Genomic DNA, 25,270 nt, shown 5'->3' with positions numbered 1-25,270 from the left:
GATATGGCTGTGGCCTTAGGTACTATCAACCAGGGACACTGTCACACAAAACTATCAGTCTCCTCCCCCCCCCCCGGACGTGAACAGTAGTGCAGCCCTTTGGGCCGCAAAAACCGACAACTTCCTTCTCCCTCTCCTCGCCCCGGTAGTGAACAATAGTGCGGCTGCAAAAAGCATCGGTCTCCTCCCTCCCCAGCAGTGAAGAGCACCACAGCGGTGCAGCCCATGGAGTTGCCAAAAGCATAGGCCTCCTCCTCCTCCTGTTCCTCCCCTTCCCACCCCGCTGACCCCCAACAGTAAATAGCAGCGCAGCTCAGAGGGGCCAGGAAAAGCAGCAGCCTGCTCCCTACTCCCTATCCCAGCAATGATGTGCGGCGCAGTCTGCGTGGCCGCGAAAAGCATTGACCTCACCCTCCTTCTCACGCTCCTGGCTGTGAGGAGCAGCAGGGCCTCAAGGAACATTGTCTTCTTCTCAACCCCTCAATCAATAAGGAGCAACATGGGCTACCAAGAGCAAGAAGCATTAGCTGCCTCCCTCCCTATGCTGCAGCACACCTGGAGGCTAGAAGGGAGAGAGAGCCTATGACCGTGTGGGCATGTGATTCAGCATGTGAGAGAGCCTATGACCATGTGTGTGTGTGATTCAGCATGTGAGAGAGCCTATGACCATGTGTGTGTGTGATTCAGCATGTGAGAGAGCCTATGACCGTGTGGGTGGGATTCAGCATGTGAGAGAGCCTATGACCATGTGTGTGTGTGATTCAGCATGTGAGAGAGCCTATGACCGTGTGCGCGTGTGATTCAGCATGTGAGAGAGCCTATGACCATGTGTGTGTGTGATTCAGCATGTGAGAGAGCCTATGACCGTGTGCGTGTGGGATTCACCATGTGAGAGAGCCTATGATCGAGTGCGTGTGGGATTCAGCATGTGAGAGAGCCTATGACCGTGTGTGTGTGTGTGGGATTCAGCATGTGAGAGAGCCTATGACCATGTGCACGTGGGATTCAGCATGTGAGAGAGTCTATGACCGTGTGCGTGTGGGATTCAGCATGTGAGAGCGCCTATGACCGTGTGCGTGTGGGATTCAGCATGTGAGAGAGCCTATGACCGTGTGCGCGTGGGATTCAGCATGTGAGAGCGCCTATGACCGTGTGCGCGTGTGATTCAGCATGTGAGAGAGCCTATGACCGTGTGCGCGTGTGATTCAGCATGTGAGAGAGCCTATGACCATGTGCGCGTGGGATTCAGCATGTGAGAGAGCCTATGACCGTGTGCATGTGTGATTCAGCATGTTAGAGAGCCTATGAGCATGTGTGACTGATTCAGTGTGTGTGAATGACTGAGCACGTGATAGCGCATGAGCATGTGTGTTTGTTTTCTATTGGAAGTAAAAGATCTCAGATCCTTAGTACATGCTTTTATTTCAGAACTGGATTGCTGTAATTCATTATTACCTGGTAATCCAAATACACAGCTGAAGTCTGCAGAGCACAGCTACTAGGCTGATCTTCGGCCTTAGAAAATATGATCGTATTTCCCCAGTTCTGAACCAGTTACATTGGCTGCTGGTCAGTTACAGAATTAGATATAAAATAGTGAGTATAGTCTTTTGCACTCTTTTACTTGGCTAAATTATTATAAACTTACGGCCAAATTTTAAAATGGCCATTTGCATAAAAATCAGCACTTTCAATGTTTTATGAGGAATGATGCAGTTTCTGTTTTTCCATCGTTGCAATGCATACAGAATCTGAGTTATTGTAGTTTACAGTTCAACTTTTGCCTGCATGTATCTATTTACACTTATGGTCTCTCTATTCAGTATCTGCTGAGTGTCTGTCTGTGCTCTGGATGTGACAACAAGGTAAGATGTTCCTCTAGTGTATCTTTTCTATCTAGTGATCTATAACAGCCTGGGTTGTACTGTTTTCCTAATAGGAGATGTATTGGTGTTTTAGGGCCTGGTGCAATATTTACAGTGTTGCCTTTTCATAGGTAGGCTTGTTACTCTTTGAGTGCTGGCAGGAAGTGGTGTTTTGGTTTGGGAGGGTTACTATATAATGTTTGTTGATTCAGTTTACTTGTGGCTTTCTGAAGGCCAAGCCTACACCTAACATGCGCTACCATAGGCCTAATACCATACGGGTTCCAAGTGCCTTTTTCCTTTTACTGCAGGGTTTTGTGGTCGGCACCACAGCAGTACATGGAAAGATAATATACATGTTGCTGTAAGTGATATTTTTACCTCGGAATGTCTTTTTTCATGTACAATCTAGTATTATAATTGCATACATTTTAATTGTATTTGGGGAGGCACGGCCAGGAGAGGGGTAATACCTAGTGATTGGATTGGGGGCCCAATCCTTTTATGGTCACATATGCACATCTTCTCTCTCACACACGAACACACATACCTGGGCATCTCCAGACTCCAGTTCTTCTGAACAGAGCCCTGGTGCATGGCCTCCAGCCCAGGACCGGCACTGCAATGACTGGAGTACATAAAGCTGGGGGCAGAAGAAAATATAAAACAAGGGGGGAAAAAAGATCCCTAGTAATTATGATCTCCATAGTGCCAGGATCCCAGCTTTGCTTCAGACTGAGCTGGAAGCCCAAAGAAGCAGGAGGAACCTGCTGGATCAAAATAAAAAATAAAAACTAAAGCCCCCTATATATAACAGAGTCTCCCAGTTTGCGGTGTTGTAAGTTGTGTTCAGGGTGAGGGCGCACTTTTTCACTTCTATTAGAAAAAAACCATTAAAATTATTTGAAGTGAAATTTCTTCCGGAACTTATTGGGCCGGAGCAAATTGGCCTTGTCCCTGGTCGAAACAGCAGAAGTAAACTCGTGCAGCACAGACTTCATGGTACAGCTCTGCCCAGACCACACCCAGGCCCTGCCCCTTTCTGTGTAAAAAATATTGTGTGTGCGTACTGGGAGACACACGCTTACTTGCGCATTTTTTTAAATCCACACGGTGCGCGCCGGGTGTGTATCTCCAAGCTTTGGTGTGTGTAGGGCTTTTTAAAATCGACCAGTAAAGATTTTATAACTACAAACAAAAATGTTATTGTTCTAGCAAGAGTTTTAATATGTACAATTATATATCACATGATACACACAAACTGGTACTAAGTTTAAAACATCCCACATGCATTCAACCACACTCACACGCTATTAAAATATAAGCACAAATCCCTCATTTGCCCACCACATTTAGTATACCAAAATTGTCAGCACAAACTGTAAATCATCTGATGATCACAAAGAAAACAGTGTTATGAAAAAAATAAAGTCCAACAATTTGATGGTCACTTCTTAAATCTACTGTTTGGATCTCATTCTAGTTGCATGTTCCTACGATACCCCAAATAATGGTAATCACTCCATAATCCGTAGTCCCACTATATAAAGCTCGCTGATATGATGCAGTACTCAGAGCTCCCGACAAAGGCCTTCGTTTTGCCATATAACAGACTTCTTCAGGGGATTATCAAGCATCAAGATAATTCAAACTGGACATAAAGTTCTGCAAACAAAATCTTGAAGCACTAATTTTCAGCAATGGAGCTCAGATTCTAATCTTCATAAATATGTTGTTGAGAAGGCATTATTCAACATAAACATTCATTGTGGCTCCTCCCATACCATCAAGGCTTACTCATCACATTGCCACTGAAGAACCAGATAACAGCCGCTACAGGAACTGGGGAGGGAAATACACTTCCTCGCTTAGACACACACACACACACACATATACTTCCTCTTTTTCTCACATACACTCACATATGCACATCTTCTCTCTCACATACGAACACACATACCTGGGCATCTCCAGACTTCAGTTCTTCTTTGGTTGTAGTCTGCATCAACCCTGGGCCTTCCTCTTCACATCAAGTGAGCAGTGGGTTGGGAATCACCAGGCGGCCTAGCAACTTTCTTGACATTCTGGTCACCGATAGGATGGGGGCTGCTGGATGGCCTGTGGCTTCCTTGTCATCATAGTCACTGCAGGATTGGCTCCGCGGCAACCTGCTGGGTCTTGCTCTGTCTTCAGCTGCAAGCAGGATAGGGTTTGCAAATGGCCACTGGGTCCTCTGCTTCTCTCTTCTTTAGCTGCCATGGGATGTGCCCTTTTGCGGCCTGCTAGGGTTTGTTCTGTTTTCAACCACCGGCCAACGGATCAAGGGTCCTTTTGTGGTTAGCAGGAGATGATATCAACTCTTTGCCCGTGGCTATGGCATGTGGCATGGGCAGCAGCAGGAGTCATGTTCAGGCAACATTATCGCCTCCTGCCATGGGGGCCAATCTCTTAGTAAGAACTACACGATTGGCCCCGCGACAGCAAAAGATGATACTCACTTAAACACGTCTCCTCTGGATTTAAGGACTGGCATTGCACAGCTGATGGCACACCATGTTTGCATCAAGTCAGGCAAGGATTTGATTTATCCTTGATTGATCCGATGTATAAATCAGGGGTGACAAAGAGGTGGGCAAGCTACTTTTTTGGGGTGGCACTTGCCACTCCTTGCCCTGCCTAATGCATGCACCCTACAATGTATTTCTGAGTAGTCTGCAACAACTGTTATGCATCATGAGTGAAACTTTATTTATTTATTTTAAGTTTTTCTATACCGGCATTCGCGATGAAAATCGCATCATGTCGGTTTACAATTAACAAGTGGAGAGGGTACAAAATAATAATAAATAATAGTGATAATAATAATAATAAACATTAGACAAGTGAAGGCGAAAGGTTGCAGTTACAATAAAACAAGGGAGTTATACAACTTGGAACAGAGAAAAGAAGCTAGGATTTTAACAGAGAGAACAAATATGCCAATGGCGGCATTTGCAACATTAATGAATTACCCTGATAAGGTGGAGTTATTAATTACTATGTTAAGGCAAAGTCTAAGCGATTAGGTTAATGATGAATTAAGGTTCAGTTTAGGTCTGGAAAGGCTTTCAAAAATAGCCACGTTTTGAGTCTTTTCCTAAATGTAGGAAGGCAGGGTTCCTGTCGCAAATCTGGTGGGATGGAGTTCCACAGTGTTGGTCCTGCAGTGGAGAAAGCCCTGTCTCTGGCTGTTACGTGCCGCATGGTTTTGGAATGTGGTACTTGTAGGGATTCTCTGTAGGACTCTCTGATGGGTCTGAAGGAAGTATATTTTTTGAGTGGAATTTGAAGGTTAAGCGGAAAGTATTGATAGATGGCTTTGTAAATAGTGGTTATGGGCTTATATATGATTCTGTAGTGAATTGGCAGCCAGTGCAGGTCTTTGAGGATTGGTGATATGTGGTCTCTTCTCCGTGTGTTTGTTAATATTCTCACTGCCGTGTTTTGAACCATCTGAAGGGGTTTAGTGTGAGATGAAGGAAGACCTAATAGTATACAGTTGCAATAATCTAGTTTAGCAAAGATTATTGATTGCAAAATAGTTCTGTAGTCGTGAAAGTGGAAAAGTGGTTTTATTCTTTTTAAGACTTGGAGTTTATAGAAGCAGTCCTTGGTAGTTTGATTTATGAATGATTTTAGGTTTAGCCTGTTATCAATGATAGCTCCTAGGTCTCTTACTTGTGGAGTTTGTAAATTGGGTGGTGGATTTGTGTAGATGTTACTGTTTTCAGTGGAGATTAGGAGAAGTTCGCTTTTTGAAGAGTTTAGTATTAGATTTAGACTGGAGAGGAGTCCGTCGATTTTTTGAAGACAAGTTTCCCAGAATTCTAGAGTTTTTGTGTAGGATTCTTTGATGGGGATGACTATCTGGACATCATCTGCATATAGAAAGTGTTTAAGGTTTAATTTAGTTAGCAGTTGGCAAAGAGGGAGCAGATAGATATTAAATAGCGTTGGTGAGAGGGAGGAGCCCTGCGGAACTCCCAAAGAGGAAGAATAGTGCTGAGATTCTTTGTTGTGTAATTTGACTTTAAATATATATTAACCTTTGTCAACCACTTATCAACATAAGGCATTCCTTATTAATCTGTATTCATTTAATATTTAATACAGTTTATAAATACACAAGAAGAATATCATGTAAAAAGCAAAAATGCATAAATATCTGATGCAATAAATCATGGAATAAAACAAATATTAATGTATTCTTTCATGAGTCCTTTTTTCAGAAAGGCAGAAATCATACTGATAATGATAATAATCATAAGAATGGGTGCAGAACAGAACTAGGACAGATCACATTGCAACCCAATGTGCAAAAGAAATATATTCAAATTCTGGTGTCACCTCAGCAAAACAAAATCCCTCCACTGCTAATCACTTGGTGAAGCAACCGAAACCCTGAAGAAAAAAAAAAGTCACCTAACCCTTGCCATACTATACAATTACAGCACTAACTCTCAGGTCTCAAACAACAGCATGTTGTGTTTGTGGACCCTTAGGCCAAAGCAGGGTTGACGCAACCTGCAGGGAGGAGCCCTGCAGGTCCCCACCGTCGGCAGGCAGACCCAGACGAAGCAGAGGCCCAGCTGGAGCTTTGCCTTTCCCAGCCCACAATCCCCTCGAGTTGAGCCTTTGGGTGCTGGGGCCGGCAGGTCCATCTGCTGATGGTAGTGAGATCCGCCAAGATAGCCGGGTCGGAGTAGATGTAAGTCAGGCGTACCCGGTGGTGGCCAGTGGCAGGCGCTGGTCTGGCGGATCCAGAGGCAGGAAGAGGTCAATACCAGGAATCCATCCGAAAGGAATGGCAGGATGGATAGGCAGGGCAGGAAGGCGAAGGAAAGACTAGGCGGGCAGGGAGGGAGACGTAGAAGAACGGGAGAGAAGGACACTGGAACCGAAGGACTGAGGACAGGAATGCTGGAACAGGAGACAGGACTTGGAGGAACACGCACCACTGCTTGAGCAGGGAGATCGGTTGCTGAGGCAAGTTGTGTTCAGAGCGTTCTAACATCGTCAGCGGGGGCCCTGGGGGATTTCCTGTCACGATGCCTGTAAGTAATGAGAAGGGGGTGCGCGTGCGTCTAGGGACGATGTGGCGCCTAGGGCTGGCGGCGTTCAGCTGCCTGTGCTGACGCCATCCATTGTGGCTCAGGGTGGCCACGGCTGCGTTTGAAGCCAGCAGGGAGGCGGGCTGGGAAGGTGAGTGCGGCGGGCCATGGGAGCAGCCGGCGGACCGCCAAACGTAACACAGCAATCTTATTTATGAAAAGGCAGCAAAGCAAATATTACACCAGGCCCTATCAAGGAATCTTTTACTCAATAAGTCTGCCTGCTCATTAAACTCCCCAAGGGTGGATCAAATGCGACCTATACGAAAGAACTGGGATACTGGGAGACCTCGTTTAAACCCTACAGGATGGTGGCTTTCATATCGTAATACATTTATTATGATCTGTAGATTTTCTGTTGACTGTAGTATGCAATGTTTCTCCCATTATAATAATGACCACATCCAAATAGGTGATGCGGTCTCTGCTTTGACTGTGTGTGAATTTGAGATTAGCATCTAGTGTGTTAATCCACAGCATAAAAGAATTTAATTGTTCTTCAGAACCTCGCCACACACAAAAAAATGTCATCAATGAATCTATTTCGTAATGAACTCACAAATTATTGTAATCCTTAGGCTTATAAGTCCTCTCAATGTAAATCTACACTTAACTAACCCCAATCTTAGAGGAACCTATCATTCACATTTTCTAAAATTAAACACTCTCAAAATAACTTTTGGGAAATTGTATCGGAAAACAATGTGCTCTTACAGTCGTCTGGCTCTTGCCCACAAAGGGCTGCAACCAGTTTTGTGTATATGACACTCACAGTCACCTCATTTACTCTTTCCCATTGATTATGATTTTTTTTCAATTTTTTTTTTAAAAGACTTCAATCTCCCACTTGTGTTACCCAAATTTAAAACCACAATTGCGCTTGTTCTTACTTGTCTTGATTAATACCCGACACCAAAGTGCTCCAAATTTTCATTCTCTTGTTTTTTCATCCACTATCTCTCGGTGCCGCTTTTACACACCACACTCGCGCTCACTGGCGCTTCACTTGCTGTTTTGTCGCAGTGCTGTCTGCCGCTGTAAAGTATACTTGCTGTTTTATTACGGTACTGTCTGCCGCTGTATACACGCTGTTATACCTCCCGACATCGGCAATGTTTCGGCGGCGGTTCCCGCCTTCTTCAGGGGAATCTCCTATCATGCAAGACACATTGAACTTACTACTCTCACACAAAAGCGTTTAAACATTTTCTTTCCTTTAGTCTCATAACACTGCCACTCAAACAGTCCGACTTACTTTCAGTTTTTCGGCCGTACCCGGCTCCTTCCCACAGCACACTGATTCAAAGATGGCGCCTCTGGCTCAGACACTCCCCTCCAGAACCAAGTCCTTTTAAACAAGTCCCACTCCTTCACTTCCTGCCAATCAGCTTCCTGTTAGATATACCGACCAATCGACTTCTTTATTCAGTCCCTCAGGCTGAACTGTCCTTAATTTAAAAATCCACTTCTGTTCTTTCTGCAGCAGCCTTAAGTTAGCATTACCCCCTCGTTGGTCCTTCTTTAAAACTTCAAGCATTGTGCATTTTTAAGCTCTTCAAAGGTATGGCCGTTTTCTGTGCAATGGGTGCTTCCATTTTTGAACATTTTAAAGCACTTTTATGTTCTATAAGGCGTGTTTTTAATTTCCTTGTTGTCTTTCCCACATATAAAAGTTTGCATGTATACCAAATGACATAGATCACAGCCATAGTAGAGCACGTTTTTCTGGCTATCGGGGCATAGCCTTTCAACTTTTCTATTGGAATTTGAATATTAGTGTGAGGAACAATCCACATAGCACAGGAGTTACAGGGAAAATGACCCACCTCCTCAGTGCTCATCTCTTCTACTGATTTAAAGAAGGAATGAACCACTCTGTCTTTAATATTGCTACCCCGTCTGTAAACTACCAATGGCCGGTCTTTGAACACTGAATATGTTTGTAAAATGCGCCAATTCTTTTTAATACTCAGCGCCACCTCCTGAATCCCTTCTGAGAATGGTAAAACACAGGTCAATCTTTTTGATTGTGTTTTCTTCTGTGGATTTAATAGAAGGTCCCTGTTATTCCATCTGGCCCATTTTAGGGCCCGCCGGACAACCTTCTCTGGATATCCCCTATCTAGGAACCTCTGCCCCATCTCCTTAGATCGTTCCTTAAACTCTGTGATCGTAGAGCAGAGCCTTCTTAACTGCAGGAATTGCCCATAGGGAATACTATCAATTAATTTACAGGGGTGGCAACTGGCATAGCTTAGTAATGTATTCCTATCGGTGGGGGTTTTTTTATAAATTGTGAAAAAAAGCCGCCCTGATTCAATAATAATCTGAATGTCCAAAAATGCAACCTTCGAACCCCCAAAGGTGTATGTGAACTGTAACGAAGGGTCACAATTGTTCAACCAACTTCCAAATTCTTGAAACTGTTCTTGCCCTCCTATCCACAGGATAATAATGTCATCTATAAAACGGCGCCACAGTAATATGTGCTGTCTATACGGACAAACTTCCAACCACCTTTGTTTGAACCACAAGCAATGCTGGGGGCCATCGTTGCCCCCATCACCGTGCCACCCACCTGCTGGTAATACAGCCCACTCACAAATACGCACTCACAAAGTGGGGAGTAGCTGGCTTGTTACGGCGGTTACTACCCCAAACCAAATAAGCCTGATACTTCACTTTCAATGCATATCCAGCATAGCTCTCTGCTTCAACGGCAGGGGAGAAGAAAAACTGATACTACACGCATATCCAGCATAGCTCCCTGCTTCAACAGCAGGGGAGAAGAAAAACAACCAATAAGGGCTGAATAACACAGTCTGGGTAAAACAAATAAACATGGGTGTAGCTTGCTTATTGCGGCGGTTACTACCCCTACTACCCCTAACTAATCAAGCTTGATATTTCACTTGGTTGCAGCTCCATCACTGCTCTCTACATTAATGGTGGGGGTGGAAGAGAAATAGAACCAAAGAGCTAAGAGAAACAGATAAGTATGAGAAAAAAATGTGAAGCTTGCTGGGCAGACTGGATGGGCCGTTTGGTCTTCTTCTGCCGTCATTTCTATGTTTCTATGTTTCTATGTTTCATCAAACAAGAAGAAATTCTGCTTTAAAGCTATGGTAGCTAAAGTGACTATGACATGCACTGGAGTTCGTTCTCTGATCCCCCTTTCTAGTAATTTTCCCTTAATCACTTGTAGCGCAGCATCCTGAGGGATATTGGTGTATAACGACACCACGTCAATACTAACCAAAGCAACTCCTTCCAATGACACATTAAGATCTTCCAGCAATCTAATTAGATTGCTCGAATCCCTAATGTAAGAGGGAAGACTAGGAACCAAAGGTCTTAAAAAAACATCTACGAATTGGGACAGTGGCTCACGTAGAACACTGCGACAAAACAGCAAGTGAAGCGCCAGTGAGTGCGAGTGTGGTGTGTAAAAGCGGCACCGAGAGATAGTGGATGAAAAAACAAGAGAATGAAAATTTGGAGCACTTTGGTGTCGGGTATTAATCAAGATAAGTAAGAACAAGCGCAATTGTGGTTTTAAATTTGGGTAACACAAGTGGGAGATTGAAGCCTTTTAAAAAAAAATTGAAAAAAAATCATAATCAATGGGAAAGAGTAAATGAGGTGACTGTGAGTGCCATATACACGAAACTGGTTGCAGCCCTTTGTGGGCAAGAGCCAGACGACTGTAAGAGCACATTGTTTTCTGATACAATTTCCCAAAAGTTATTTTGAGAGTGTTTAATTTTAGAAAATGTGAATGATAGTTTCCTTTAAGATTGGAGTTAGTTAAGTGTAGATTATCAATGAATCTATACCAGAGCTCTATATAGTTCCACCAATCAGATGTATATATAAATTTGGCCTCAAAGGCTACCACGTATAAGTTAGCAACTTTTAAACATGAAATAGTTGTTAAACAGCACTAGTTTGGTAAGTGTGATAAGAAACTGATCAGGTATTCTTTCAAATCCCCCATGATGTGATATCTCATCTAGTACTACCGTACTTCCAATGTCGCTTCTTGGGGTATTTGGGTGTATAACGATTGGATATCCATTGTCACCAGAAGTGTAGAACCCTGTATTATTTTAACCTCCTTATATCTGAAAGACACTATACACTTTTTAAATGTGCTTAAGGAGAGAGAGAGAGACTGAGAGAGAGAGAGAGACTAGCCATGATGCTCTCACACTAGATAGGTATTTATATCTCTATGGGAGGCCCACCTAGTAACACAAGGTGAGATTTAGGTATTAGTGTAGGGGTTAGGGGCCACTTTGACATTCAAAGTGAGACATACGAACAGAACAGTGCTCTCTTGTGAAGATTTGATGACCTTCGGAGTGAGGAAACTCACTCAAAGATGAGATTTGTGCAATGTTCTATCAACCTAGCTTGATGGACTCTCTACCTGGGTAAAATCAAGCTAGGTTGAGAGAACACTGCACAAATCTCATCTTTGAGGGTCATCAAATCTTCACAAGATAGCACTGTTATGTTGTATGTCTCACTTTGAATGTCAAAGTGGCTCCTAACCCCTCACCTCGAGTTACTAGGTGGGCCTCCCATAGAAATATAAATACCTTTCTAGTGTGAGGTTATTATGACTAGGCTAGTCAGTCTCTCTCTCTCTCTCTCATGGCAGCTAGGCTGGTGCTCCAGGAGCTTCAAAACTACTAAAACCAGCTGTGCAATAGGGCTTTGCAAAACAGTAATCTCAGCCCACTCCTCCTCTTTTTCTGATTTGCATGGCACCATACATTATGATGCTATCGCATGCATTAAAGGCATTTTCGCATGCGTTAAAGGTGCTTAACGCATGTGAAAACGCCATAACACTATTTGATAAATGAGCCTGTAAGTTAGTCAGATAAGTAGTGCTGCCCCCATTCCTCTCCCCTGAGTTATCTGGCTAACTAGTTAGCTGGATAAGTGGCTTATCTAACTAAGTGACGACCGCTGATCATAGCCAGATATTCAGATATAAGATTTTCTTATCCTGTTAAGTAGCATTTGAATATTGTCCTCAAGATGTTTAGAAAAGAAATTGCAGTTGAAACCATCACTCTATTTCATTATTGAAAACTTTTATTTTCCTGATCTATTTACAAATGACACCATTAGACAAGACCACAGTTCAGTCTTCCAGAAAACATGGAGAATGTTCTTGTATGTTATTTACAAAACCTGAAAACATAATTCATCCTCCTATTAAATACTTTCCTTACATTAACAAAAAGAAAACATTTCACTTCTTGCATCTGTGTTATCTGTCAACAAGTATAAAAATGAAAGGACATATAGAGTGAAGCAGATGAAGTAAAATAGTTAAAAAGAAATCATAAATTACAGTTAACAAAAGTGCAAATTTACAAGTAAAGCTGTTTTCACACTAGCCTTTGTTTAAGAAATGGAGTGTACAATCGCCCAAGGATAGGGACTTTCAGTTCTGGTCATGAAGGATGCAAACAGGTCAGAAAAACGAAAATATGCAAAAAATCATTAAGCGCATCCTAAAAACCAGGTTATTGGCAGTCTTCATGGACCAGCATTAAGAACCTCCTTCCTTTGGTTCACCTCCCCACATGTTCATCGTACAAGGTAGCTGCTGAACATTTTACTTAATACTTCTAAAATAACTGATCTCATCCAGTCCTGTACTTTTACTCTTGATTAGTTATTTCAGGATTAAAACAGGAGACTGTTCCAGTTTTACATGGACACTGTCAGGATGGGTAAATAGGACTTTGAAAATCTCTAAAAGATAAATCGTGAAAATCTAACATTATTTTTATGTATTTATGTGCCTTTTTTCAGGGTTTGATTCATCTCAAATCTTTTTGGCTGCTAGAGGACAAATAGTGGGGAAAAAGAAGTAGTAGATATTAAAAATATCACAGTCTGATAAAAGAGGTTTTCAAGACCCTCTGCAGGAGGACTTACTGTAGATGTTCTATTAACAAACAGACAAATCCTCCTGCTCTTTCTGTATTGGGTTGCTCTGTATAGTCAATTTGGAACTGTGAAAACATTGTATCCTATGATAGATGGGATGGAGGATAAACTTCAAAATAGCAAAAAGCAGACATTTGTTTTTTTTAATAAAGAGATTATTCTTCCTTAAGGTGCAATGCTGCTATTTTTTTTAACTTTATCCCTATACATTCCAATTATGTTGGGCACTGACAGTACTTTAGAGCGTATTTAAATGAGGCAGTATGGTAACCAAAGTGTGGTCGAGAAGCATTTTTAACTTCTTGCCCTTGCTTCATGTTGACATCACAGATGGAACATGCTCATTGTGCCGTCCCTGCTAACTTACAGATGTTGGTGCCATGGCAAGAGTGACTCTGCATATTGGAAAAGGGATAATGAGGCTTATGCATTTCAAGGGCAATGGCCTACCTATTATAAAATGGGATTTATTTAATTTTCCTAGGATGTGAAGGGTTCTTGAGTCATTTTTTCCGAACAGAAGATGTGATTGTTTTTATTAACTGAACGCAACGATTCATTTTTCTGCCAGATGTTCCTCTAAGTCCTGATTTTACATTGCTTGAGCCCTTACAGGCTAAACGGAGCATGGGAAGGAGGGGAAGGAAAGGTATTATGGAAGATACTAGAAGGAAGAGAAAGAGGGAAAGAGTGTGCCACATCTACCTCCTCGTACATTCAAGCTACATGCATAGCCATTCTGAGAGACTGTGTCTGAGAGATTAAGACCGGGAAACTGAGAGACTAGGACCGAGACAGAAACAGAGAATGAGGGAAACAGTGATGTGAGAGACTACAACTGAGACAAAGAGAGAAAAAATGATTAAGTGTGAGACACAGACTGAGAGAGAGAGTTAGAATCTAAAACAGAGACATAAGAGTTTGAGAGAGACAAACTGAAAGAAAGAGAGAAAAACTGAGTAAGCAGTATTTATTTATTTGTAGTGCTACTTCTTTCTCTCTTTTTCCAGAGGAATACTCCCCCACCCAGCCCCTGGTGCAGTCAAGAACCAACAATGTGGCCCTGTGCAAAAAAAATAAGTAGTGGCTGTCCCTGCCTTACATATTTGTCCTATTTTTTTTTTTACTATCTTTTTTTCCTTTAGCAGTTTCTTTCTGCTTCTTGGGCTTCCAGCTCATCATAACTGACCTCTGTTGGGCTACAGCATTTTTTGAACCTTCATTCCTAACTACTCAGGGTTTTTTTCCCTCCTATTTTTGTATCCTCCTCCTAAATCATCCCAGTTGTTGCAGTGATGGTCCTTGGCAGGAGTCACAGACCTTGGCTCTGTCTAAAATCCTGGCTAAAGTGAACCCTACATCTGGCTTTGACTCCTTCCCTGCTTCTCAGCGGGTGTGAGAGCTGCTTCTGCAGCACCCCCAGCTAGCAACGGGAGCAGAACAACACCCGGGGAATTGAACCCAGGCCTTCTGCATAGCAGTGCACAGCACTTGCCACTGAGCTAGTCCATTACAGTCAATTTTTTAAATTAAAAATTTAAAAATCTTTTGGGGATGTGATGACTGATATTAAAGACTACGATGCAGCAACAAAGTCAGGCAAGTTTGAAGGCAATAACTTTGGTAGCTGCACTAGTTGTTGTCAAATTTTCAAATTCCCATTTTACCAACCATGGAAATATCCCTTCAAATGTGATAAAATAAAAAAAGACAACTCATTCATATTTCCCAGAATGGATGGAAGAGTGAATAAAATTAACAGATTCACAGTTAGGTACTAACTAAACCAACCCAGAAGTAGACCTACTAGTGGATGAGTGCAGTATAACAGATAGGAGCAACATGAACATCTTCTAACAAATATTCCTTTTATAAACATGACAGGGGAGAGGGTTATATGACAGAGGTTCTCAATACCGTCCTCGAGCACCCTCTTGCCAGTCTGAATATGCATGAATTATATTTGCAGGCACTACCTCAGTTTGATGCAAATATATCTCATGCATATTCATTAAGGATAACTGGACAACCAGGCTGGTTTGGGGGTACTCAAGGACCATTACTCTAGAGAGTAAAGAGAAATCAAAACAAATGTGAGGCGAAATTTCTCAACACCCGTAAAACAAAATGAGTGCAAATGCTCCTAGGTAACATTACGAACAGATTTACAGCAAGAGCGATGGTTTTTCACTTGTTTTGTACTATTCAAAAAATGAGAAGTGTAATCTTGAGTCCTCATTCTGCAGGCTTTCTTCAGCTTCCCTTGGGATTAGGTTCTTCCATAGTCTAGAACGGAGAAAGGTTTTATTTTCCAGGTCATGCTGTTTTCCTTTACTTCTCTCCCAATACCCCACTAGCAAACAGTTGTTAGAGAAAATGCAAAATGCAGCCAATTAAGGGGGTCATTCACTAAAGCTTTATTGCGTGCGTTAGGGCCATATCACATGCGAAAAGGGCTGTTCGCATGCGATATAGTGGAAATTAGGGGGAGGGGAGGAGTTGGTGGTGTCTTCGCCGAACAGCACCACCTTTCGCGGTGGCGCTATGCGGTGTGAAAGCCGGCAGCGAAGACACCGCGGTGGTGCAAAGGCTGCCGGCTTTCGCAGGCCCGCCCCCCATTTTCGCTGGATTCATCATTCAGCAATGAATGATGAATCCAGGCCTAAGTGGCTAAACCCCCCCAGAACGTCAAGCAAGAGAAGGTTACGGAGGAATTGCCACCGTTCGCACGCGATTTCTTGTCTTGTAATCGGGTAAGGAAGTTCACTTGTGTTGCCACCCAGGGATAGGGAAGACCTGCCCCTGAAGTGGTGGTGATCTGTGGTGAGGAGGACTCCATGGTTTCAATTCTGTTCCCTTTTGGAAAAAGAACATTTTTGGGTTAGAAGATTCAGGAAGGAAGTTTGGCTATCCTAAAGCAAGAGAATTGCTTGCTTTAAAGAGGAGAGTACTAAAGAGACTGTCTAAAATTCAAGAAGATCCAGAAGATCTCTTAACTATGAGTAAAGGAAAACTACAGCACTGGGGACACCCATACGGTGTTCACCACCCTGGGGCAAGAAAGAGAGGATTTACTTTCTGTGTCATAGACTTTTGCCAGCTCTGCAGCCTATATACAACAGAAATATGAGTGGGCTCTCCTCTACAACCAAGGTGGGACTCTGGATTGATCCGTGGTATTCCAGGAACAAATATTAGCAGGTAAGAACCAATTTTCCTTTCCTGTCATAGCCGGATCAGTCCAGACTCCTGGAGTGTACCCAAGCTTCCCTAATTAGGGTGGACTGCGAGAGTCCCGCTTGAAGAATACTCTCACCTAAGCCCATGGCCTCTGGGGTCTAGATATCCAAACGATAATGTCTGGGTGAAAGTGCAAAGATTTCCAAGTAGCCGCTCAATACATTTCTTGTGGCGACACCTGCTGGCACTCTGCCCAAGAAGCCGCCTGTGCCCGAACCGAGTGAGCCCTCAATCCAACTGGGATAGGACGCCCCTTATAAGCGAAGCTTATTGCCTCCTTCAACCACCTGGCTATCATGGACTTTGACCATCTCTTTGTGCTATGGAGTGGGCCGAAGAAGGGACAGAAGGCTTCAGACACCTTAAAGCTAATGGTGACCTTGAGGTAATACAACACAGCCCGCTTCACATCCAGACATCTCAGGTCCCTAGTGTGCAGAGTTGACACATCCAAATCTAGGAAAGCTGGAAGCTGTACTGTCTGACTCAGATAGATCGCTAACACAACCTTCGGGATAATGGAGGGCATCATCTGCAAGGAAATCCAGAATCCGAGCTCTTCATACAGCACCCCTTATATGACAATGCCTGTAGCTCTGAAATTCTTCTGGCTGAACAAATTGTTACTAGAAGAACCATTTTCAAAGTAAGGTCCTTCACAGTTGCACTCATTAGAGGCTCATAAGGAGCTACACACTTTCCTTTTAGAACTAAGAAAAGATTCCATGAGGGACTCTCTCTCAAACACCTGCTCTCAAAAGCCAAGCCTGAGTCAAAAAATGATCCGCCTGATCTGAAAAGATTGGACTCTACTGAAGAAGGTTCGGCAAGTTATCAAGCCGCAGCAGACAGTCTATCGCAGCAGACAGTCTATCGCAAACCACGGCCACCATGGCCACTCTGGTGCTACCAGGATCAATTCTCCAGGACGAATTTCTATTTGTCTTATTAGTTTTCCCACCAGCGGCCACAGAGAGAACATGTAAAGAAGAATCCCTTGGGGCCAAGACAAGACTAAGGCAACGGCCTTGTGATCTCTTCTGCAATTGAAGAAGTGGGGTGCCTTGGCATTCCTTTGAGATGCCATCAAGTCTAGATAGAGGACACCCCACCTGCAACACAGAAAAGTCATTGCCTCCTCTGACAACTCCCATTCACCTGGATCCAGCTTCTGGCGACTGAGAAAATCCACTTGAACATTGTCCACTCCAGCTATGTGAGATATTGCTAAAAAAGCTGTTCTGCCCAGATAAACAGCTCCTGGGCCACAGCCTGACTCCTGGTTCCACCTTGTCAGTTGATATAGACTACAGTGGTTGCATTGTCCAACAAGATGCATACCAGGCAACCATTCAACAGAGGCAGAAAGTCAAGCAATGTGAAATGCACCGCTCTCACCTCCAAACAATTGATAGACCAGGACGCCTCTTCCTTGGACCATTGCCCCTGGGCCAACTGACTGGCAAACCCCCCCTCAGCCGGAAAGACTGCCATCAGTGGTAACTACCACCCAGTCCGTAACCTCCAAGTCCATTCCACAACATAGATGATCATGACCAAGCCACCATGAAAGACTCGACCTGGCAGGCTCCTCGAGCGACAATGGAAGATGAAACTGTTTCAACAAAGGATCCCAGTGGGAAAGAAGAGACCTAAACAGAGGTCTCGTGTGCGCAAAGGCCCAAGGAACTAGCTCTAATGTTGAGGCCATAAAGTCCAATACTTGAAGGAAATCCCAGACCCTGGGCACCACCTTATCCAACAGTTTGCGTATCTGCTTCTGCAGCTTGAGCATGCGACCCTTGGTAAGAAAAACCTTTCCTAACTTGGTGTCGAAGTGCACTCCCAAAAGCTCCAGAAACTGAGATGGGGTGAGCTGACATTTTGCCAGATTCACCACCTAGCCTAGAGACCTCAACTGCTGCAAGACTTGTGGAACCACTTGACTGCATAGGGCTTCTGACTTTGCCCGAATGAGCTAGTCATCTGGATATGGATGAACTGGATATGGATGAACTTTTTCCTGAGTGTTGCTGCCACAACCACCATCACCTTGTTAAATGTATGTAGAGCCATTGCCAGACTGAAAGGCAGAGCACAAAACTGAAAATGCTTCGGTCAAGTCCAGTGAAGCCAGAAACTCTCCTTTGTGCACTGCTACAATGACCGAATGCACAGTTTCCATGAGAAAACACGGAATCCTGAGGGACACATTCACCTTCTTCCAAAAAAGGAACCTTCCTTTTTTGGCGCCATGAAATATATGGAATACCTCCCTATTTGTTGTTCCCTCATAGGCACAGGAACTATGGCCCCCAGCTTTTATAACTGATCCACAGTGTCTTGGACCACCTTCCTCTTGCTGAGTGTTGCACAAGAGGAAACCATGAACAAGTCCCAAAGAGGATGAGAGAATTCTAACACGTAACCGTCTCTTATCATGCTTAGGACCCATTGGTCTGTTGTGATCTTGGCCCACTCCTCAAAAAACAGAGTCAGATGCCCTCCAATAGGAAGAACAGAGAAGGGGGCCGGCCTCACTTCATTGTGAGAACTTAGCTCCACCAGAACCTGGCCAAGGCCCTCTCTTACTGGTTTTCTGCCCTCTCAAAAGGACTGGTTCCAGAATTGTTGCCTGCCGGCTCCTTGTCTCTGGGCTCCTGCTGAGGGCCTACTCTGATAAAAACATCTATTCAGTCGGAAACGAGACTGCCCCACAAAGGGACTCTTGTTTCCTCTTGGCTTATCTTCTGGGAGCCTATGCCCTTTGGTCTCACTGAGACACTTCACGAGCTCCTCCAAGTCCTTTCTAAACAGAAGTTTTCCCTTGAAAGGTAATGCTCCTAACCGAGACTAAGGCCAAACATCCAACAACCAATTCCTTAACTAAAGGAGATGTCTGGCTGAGACCGCAGAAATCATAAATCTCAAAGAAATTCTGATGAGAGATCATTCAAGGCATCTGCGACATAAGCTGCTACTGCCTCCAGATATCTGCCTGCTTAGCCTCAGATGCAGATAGCGTTCTTGTAGCCTGCAACTGGTGAACCCAGCACAGGCAGGCCCTCTGCATAAAGCTACTACACACAGCAGCATGTGTGCCAAGCAGAGAAAACTCAAATATCTTCTGGAGATGAATTTCCAGTTACTTGTCCCTCATATCCTTAAGTGCTGCAGAACCAGCCACAGGAAAGGTGGTCTTCTTGGTGACCGCTGACACAGACTCGTCCACCTTTGGGAGCGCTAGAGGCTCAAGCGTGTCCTCAGGCAATGGATACAATTTTGCCATCGCCCAGCCTACCTTCAGGCCCATCTCTGGAGCGTCCCACTCCCTGACCACCAGCTTTTTCACCAATTTGTGAAAAGGGAAGGCTTTAATTGGGCCCTTCAGGGCATCCATGACTGGGTCCACTCCTTCTTGATCAGACTCTTCCTGAGGAACCTTGATCCCCAGCTCCTCCAGAACAAGAGGAATCAAGGGCCACAACTCCTCCTTACGGAAGAGATGCACCAGTTTTGGGTCGTCCCCTTCAGCAATTGGCACCTGGTTCAGCCCTCCATCTGGGTCTGGTACATTTGGGCTATTACCAAATATATATATATATATATACCATATATATATATATATATATATATATACCAGGCTAATAACTGCCTAGGATAAACCTATGTTTTTGTATCTTACAGTTTTTGTTGATTTATATATTTTTCTCTCTCTAATTGTTTCTTAGTTTAAACTCTGTACTGTCTTCCATTGCCCAGGTTTTATGCTCCCTGTTTAATGTAACTTTACTTTCTACCTTGATGTTAATTGGTTTCCCCTCAGTTACATTGTAAACCGGTACGATAAGACCTAGTCTTGAGCATCGGTATAGGAAAAGAAATTAAATAAAATAAATAAAATTATCAGGAACAGCTGGATCAGGAGAGGCAGATACCTGTGGAACTCTGTCCACTGAATTCTCAGAGTCTACATCCAGACTGCCAGGACATGCCCTTATCCCGAAGACCCTGTGACCCCCGCCTAGGAATCTGATCCTTGGAGCTCCTAGGTGTTTTGCCAGGATGCGGACCAAGGAGCCCCTGAGCCCGGTCCGACTGCTTCCCAGCTGCCTTTCTCGCTAAATATGCTTCATGCATAAGCAGCACAAACTCTGACGAAAACATTGCAGGCTCCTCCGATCCATCCCTGGAAGGATCCCCCTCTTCCTCAGAATCAGGCTCCCTCCTGTTAGCAGAGCCCTGCAGTGCTGGAGGGAACGAGGGAGGAAGATCCTTGAACCCCCCTGAACAGCCCTGAAGTGCTTTCAGTCGCAGAAAACATGGCTGCCATTCCCGCGCCCCGGCGAGGGAGGGTTTGCCGACTTCAAAGGCACTCCCGCCGATGCCTTTTGCCTAGGCTGTTGCTCTGGTGCGGCTTCTGCCGGCCCCGATCCGCCCTCTCCACCAGAGAGGCAGTGGGAGCAAAGCCCGGAGTGGGAAAGCCACGCACGCGTATACTTGCATGAGCAGCGAGCACTGCCGCTCGCCATCCAACTGCCGCACCGGCAAAAGGAGGCCCGACCGCGTGGCCAACAAGAACCACTGTGCCGTGCTGGCAAAGAAGGGCTTCCCGCGTGGCTGACAAGCTCTGCTGCCCGAGAACTCCTGTCCCAGCAGCAATCACGTACTTTAAGCTCCACCTACAACTTCCCCGGCTGCCTTTACACTGCCGCTTCCTTCCCTCTCCTTCTTACATTTTTTTTTTTTAACTTTAAAAAAAAGCCAAGGAGGAAAAAAACAAAGGTTACTTCCCTATAGCAGAAGAGCTGCGGGACTCCAACCGTTCTCCTGGGGGGGGGGGGGGAGGGAACTGGCCCCACCAGATAGATACCCCCGGCGGCAAAAAGACCGAGCCAGGCAAGGGTCCCCGAGCCCCTGCTTGTCCACCTCAGCACCAGGAGGGATAAGTCCCACCAAGGCCTAGCAACCTCCTGGGAGGAATTCCTCAAAGTAACTTCTGAATCCTCTTCTGGTTGTTTGCTTTTTTTTTTGGACTGCAGGGATTGCACCTCTACCATCTGCTGGAGCCAGAGAAATACTGAGGGACTGCAGGTGGCACATCAGGTTATATGCCAGTGTCAGTCAAACTTCCTCTGTCTGCATCTACTGGAAGGCAGGCATCACCAGAAGTCTGGACCGATCCAGGTATGAACAGGAAATATCTTTTTAGGAAGAGAAAAAAATAGCACATGTTGAATATCTCCAAATATTTAGCCATAGGGAGGGTAATTTTCAAAGGGATTTCTGCAGATAATATAATGCTTTAACCGCAGAAAAGGTCCTTTAGAAAACTGTGTGACTGATACATGCATAAAACTGCATGTGCTCATGTTGTATGTGCATACTTTTACACCTGTAGGAGTGAGGTACTCCAGGGGGAGGAGTCTAGGCAGAGTTGGGACTTATGTGCATACTCTTTGATTTTAAAAAGTATGATGCTATTTTATTTATTTATTTACTTAAGCATTTCATATACCGTCATTCCAAAAGAAGGTCACAACGGTTTACAAAATCAACATTCATATTATAGGTCCATAAGACATTTAAAACATATTAACTCGAGGATTTATATAGTAAATTGTGTTTCAAGTCTTCATACATTAGTTAGAGAGTTGTTTTCAGACACTTTACATCACTCATTCTTTGTTGTTCATTCTTCTAACATTGACTATGTTTTCTTAATATTTTAGTTCTTTGCTTATTGATATATTATGTTAAATCGTATGCATTTATAAAAAAGCCAGGTTTTCAGTTCACGTTTGAACCTCTTTCTTTCTGTTAGCAAATGCAATGACTCTGCTATGTTTTCCATAGCTTGGGGCCTGCTATGGAAAACATTATGTCTCTTATTTGTGTTAGGTGTGTACAGATAAGCCTTTATTTTGCAATCTTAGTGTTTGCTGTGGTGTGTATGGTTGGAGATTCACACCTATTAAGTAGGGGTTTCCATTGTTAATGATGTTAAAAATTAGGTTTAGTACTTTATAATGGATTCTGAACTGTACTGGTAGTCAGGGAGTGATGTGGTTGAATTTCCCAGCCCCCAGTAGAAGCCTTGCAGAGGCATTTTGTAGCAACTGTAGTGGTTTTAGAAGTCCTGATGAAAGGCCTAGTAATAAGGAGTTGCAGTAATCAATATTTGAGAAAATTTGAAGATAACTTTCAAACATCTCCATGTGGCCTAATATGTGCATGTATATGGCAACGCGGATATCTATGAAAGTATTTTATAACCCACACCTATCAGATATGTACGAATTATAAAATACACATATGTTCATCCCCCACAATAAGGGCCGGATTTTTAAAGGGTTACGCGCTTAAGTTAAGCGCGTAACCCTTAAAAAAAACTCCTGCGTGCACCAAGCCTATTTTGCATAGGCTCAGTGGCGCGCGTAAGCCCCGGGACGTGCGTAAGCCCCGGGGCTTTGCTAGGGGGGCGTTTCGGAGGGCGGCGCGACGTTCGGGGCGTTCCGGGGGGCGTGGTGCCAGCCCGGGGGCGTGACCGAAGCCTCCAGACCAGCCCCCGGGTCAGGTGATGGCGTGGCAGCGGGCCATCGGCACGTGCGAGTTATGCCTGGTTCAAGCAGGCGTAACTTGTGCGATAAAGGTAGGGGGGTTTAGATAGGGCCGGGGGGATGGGTTAGGTAGGGAAAGGGAGGGGAATTTGCGGGGGGGGTGGAAGGAAAGTTCCCTCTGAGGCCACTCCAATTTTGGAGTGGCCTCGGAGGGAATGGGCAGCGCGTGCAGGGCTCGGCGCGCGCAAGTTGCACAAATGTGCACCCCCATGCGCGCACAGACCCCAGATTTTATAAGATACGCGCGGCTACGCGCGTATCTTATAAAATCCGGCGTACTTTTGTTCGTGCCTAGTGCGCGAACAAAAGTACGCACGCGCGCTGTTTTTTAAAATGTACCCCAAAGTGCATATGTATGCTTATATGCAAATATGTGCAATGCATTGAAAGTGAGTGTTTCAGTGCAAGGAACGCGCATGCATTTCCTTCCAATTTAAAAAATATACACCTGTATATTGTATGTGCGAAAGAAAAGCAGGACTTGCTCCCGTAAAAGCAGATTTTTGCATGGAAGTTGGGATATTTTAAAACCTGCGCACATAGGGGTAGATTTTCAAATAGCGCGATTTGGCGTACTTTTGTTGGCGCATCAGGCGCAAACAAAAGTACGCTGGATTTTAGCGGATACGCGTAGCCGCGCGTATCCGCTAAAATCCGGGATCGGCGCGCGCAAGGCTATCGATTCCGTATAGCTGGCGCACGCCGAGCCGCACAGCCTACCCCTGTTCCCTCCGAGGCCGCTCCGAAATCGGAGCGGCCTCGGAGGGAACTTTCTTTTGCCCTCCCCTCACCTTCCCCTCCCTTCCCCTACCTAACCCACCCGCCCGGCCCTGTCTAAACCCCCCCCCCTTACCTTTGTCGGGGGATTTATGCCTCCCGGAGGGAGACGTAAATCCTAGTGCGCCGGGACGCGACCTGGGGGCGGGTCCGGAGGGCGCGGCCATGCCCCCGGACCGCCCTGGGCCGTAACCACGCTCCCGGGCCCGCCCCTGAAACGCTACGTCCCGCCCCGAAAACGCAGCGCGGATCGGGCCCGCCCCCGACACGCCCCCCTCGGAAAATCCCGGGACTTACGCGAGTCCCGGGGTCTGCGCGCGCCGGTAGGCCTATTGAACATAGGCGCACCGGCGAGCAGGGCTCTGAAAATCCGCCCCATAATTGGAATTAACCAGTTTTCAGATTCCTCCACCAGTTTGCCCAGTCCTTCTCCTCCAATTTGCTGAGATCTTTCTGGTTCTTCCACCCCCCCCCCCCCCCTCAGTTCACCTAGACTTCCCACTCAGATAATAGTATACAATAAACAATTTTGATATCAATTACGCAAGATAATTAGCAGGTGTAACATTATATGAGTAAGTTGACAAATGTGCACATGTCAGTCTCTTATAAAATAGCGACTTACACATGTGACTGCTGTCCCCACCTCAGAGCGCCCCTTTGCCCCCTCTTTTTCTCATCCATATGCGTGCGTGCAAAACAAGTACGCGTGTGCTTTTGATGTTTATAAAAGAGCGATTATGCCAGTACAATCTACTTACGCTAATGCTTATGCTAATTTTACACGTGTAAGTGCCTTGAAAATTCATCCTTAGGTGCATAAATTTTGTTTACAAAACAAGGCACACTACATAGCAGGCGTAACTGTGTGCTGGTGGTTTTGCCGGGATCATTTTTAAAGCAGACTTGAGTGCATAAGTTCACTTTGAAAATTGGTGTAATTTGGGCGCACAACTGCCGGCAATTGTACGTAGCCTGTTGTAAAATCACCCCCTTAGTGCCTCTGGAATTTTGCAGTTGTAGGAGGGTCACTGGAGCTTCGTGTTGCACTTGGCCTTGATCCAGTGGTTAACTGTTTGCTTACTTACCGAATGACATGAATGACATAACATCTGGTCAGGCTCTCTGCCAGCTTCTCTGCACCCCGTTCTGTGATGTAGTTCTTTTCCAGACTTCCGAAAAACAAAAACAACATAATAACCTGATTTATTTGTGATTTTAGAAGAGGATGCTATGCTACCATATATACTGCTCAATGATAAGCTGGAATCCCAGCAAGTTTTGATACTTTTTATTGGATCAACATAAAAAAATATTGCATTACATGAGCTTTTGAGAGCACGTCAGATGAAGAACTAGGTCTATGTGGTATTGAAAACTCATATACAGATTCAGTCTTGCAAGCAGTAATGTTGTCACATCTTGACTACTGTAATTTCATGTATTAAGTGAATCCAATAAAAATGTATCATCTACAATGTGTTTTTGCCCTTTTATTTCTAAAGGAGTGGAACATAGTATACATCTTGTAAAGAAATATTTACATTTTATTTTATTTGCTCATATAGTTATATGTTAGTGAAAAAATAGTAGTTTGTCATTAAAAGAAAACAGTTGCTATTTCCAGGACCGGCTCTTGATT

At 44.4% G+C, this 25,270-nt stretch overlaps 1 protein-coding gene across 1 annotated transcript in view; it reads right to left on the bottom strand.

Moving 5' to 3' along the window:
- Positions 1-12,102: 12,102 nt before the first annotated feature.
- The window catches only part of LOC115095272 (protein NLRC5-like), a 243,503-nt gene continuing 230,335 nt past the window's right edge, over positions 12,103-25,270 (bottom strand). Inside the window, exons 45-46 of the mRNA XM_029608725.1 lie at positions 24,717-24,800; positions 12,103-15,277 (exon numbers count right to left, since the gene is read on the bottom strand). Coding sequence (XP_029464585.1) covers positions 15,193-15,277; positions 24,717-24,800 — 169 coding nt within the window. The 3' untranslated portion in view covers positions 12,103-15,192. The remainder of the gene's footprint in view (positions 15,278-24,716; positions 24,801-25,270) is intronic.

This window comes from Rhinatrema bivittatum, chromosome 7 (genome assembly GCF_901001135.1).
Source record: "Rhinatrema bivittatum chromosome 7, aRhiBiv1.1, whole genome shotgun sequence".
NCBI classification, from domain to species: domain Eukaryota; kingdom Metazoa; phylum Chordata; class Amphibia; order Gymnophiona; family Rhinatrematidae; genus Rhinatrema; species Rhinatrema bivittatum.
The sequence above is the reverse complement of the archived record's forward strand: the minus strand, read 5'-3'. Positions and strand labels throughout refer to the sequence as shown.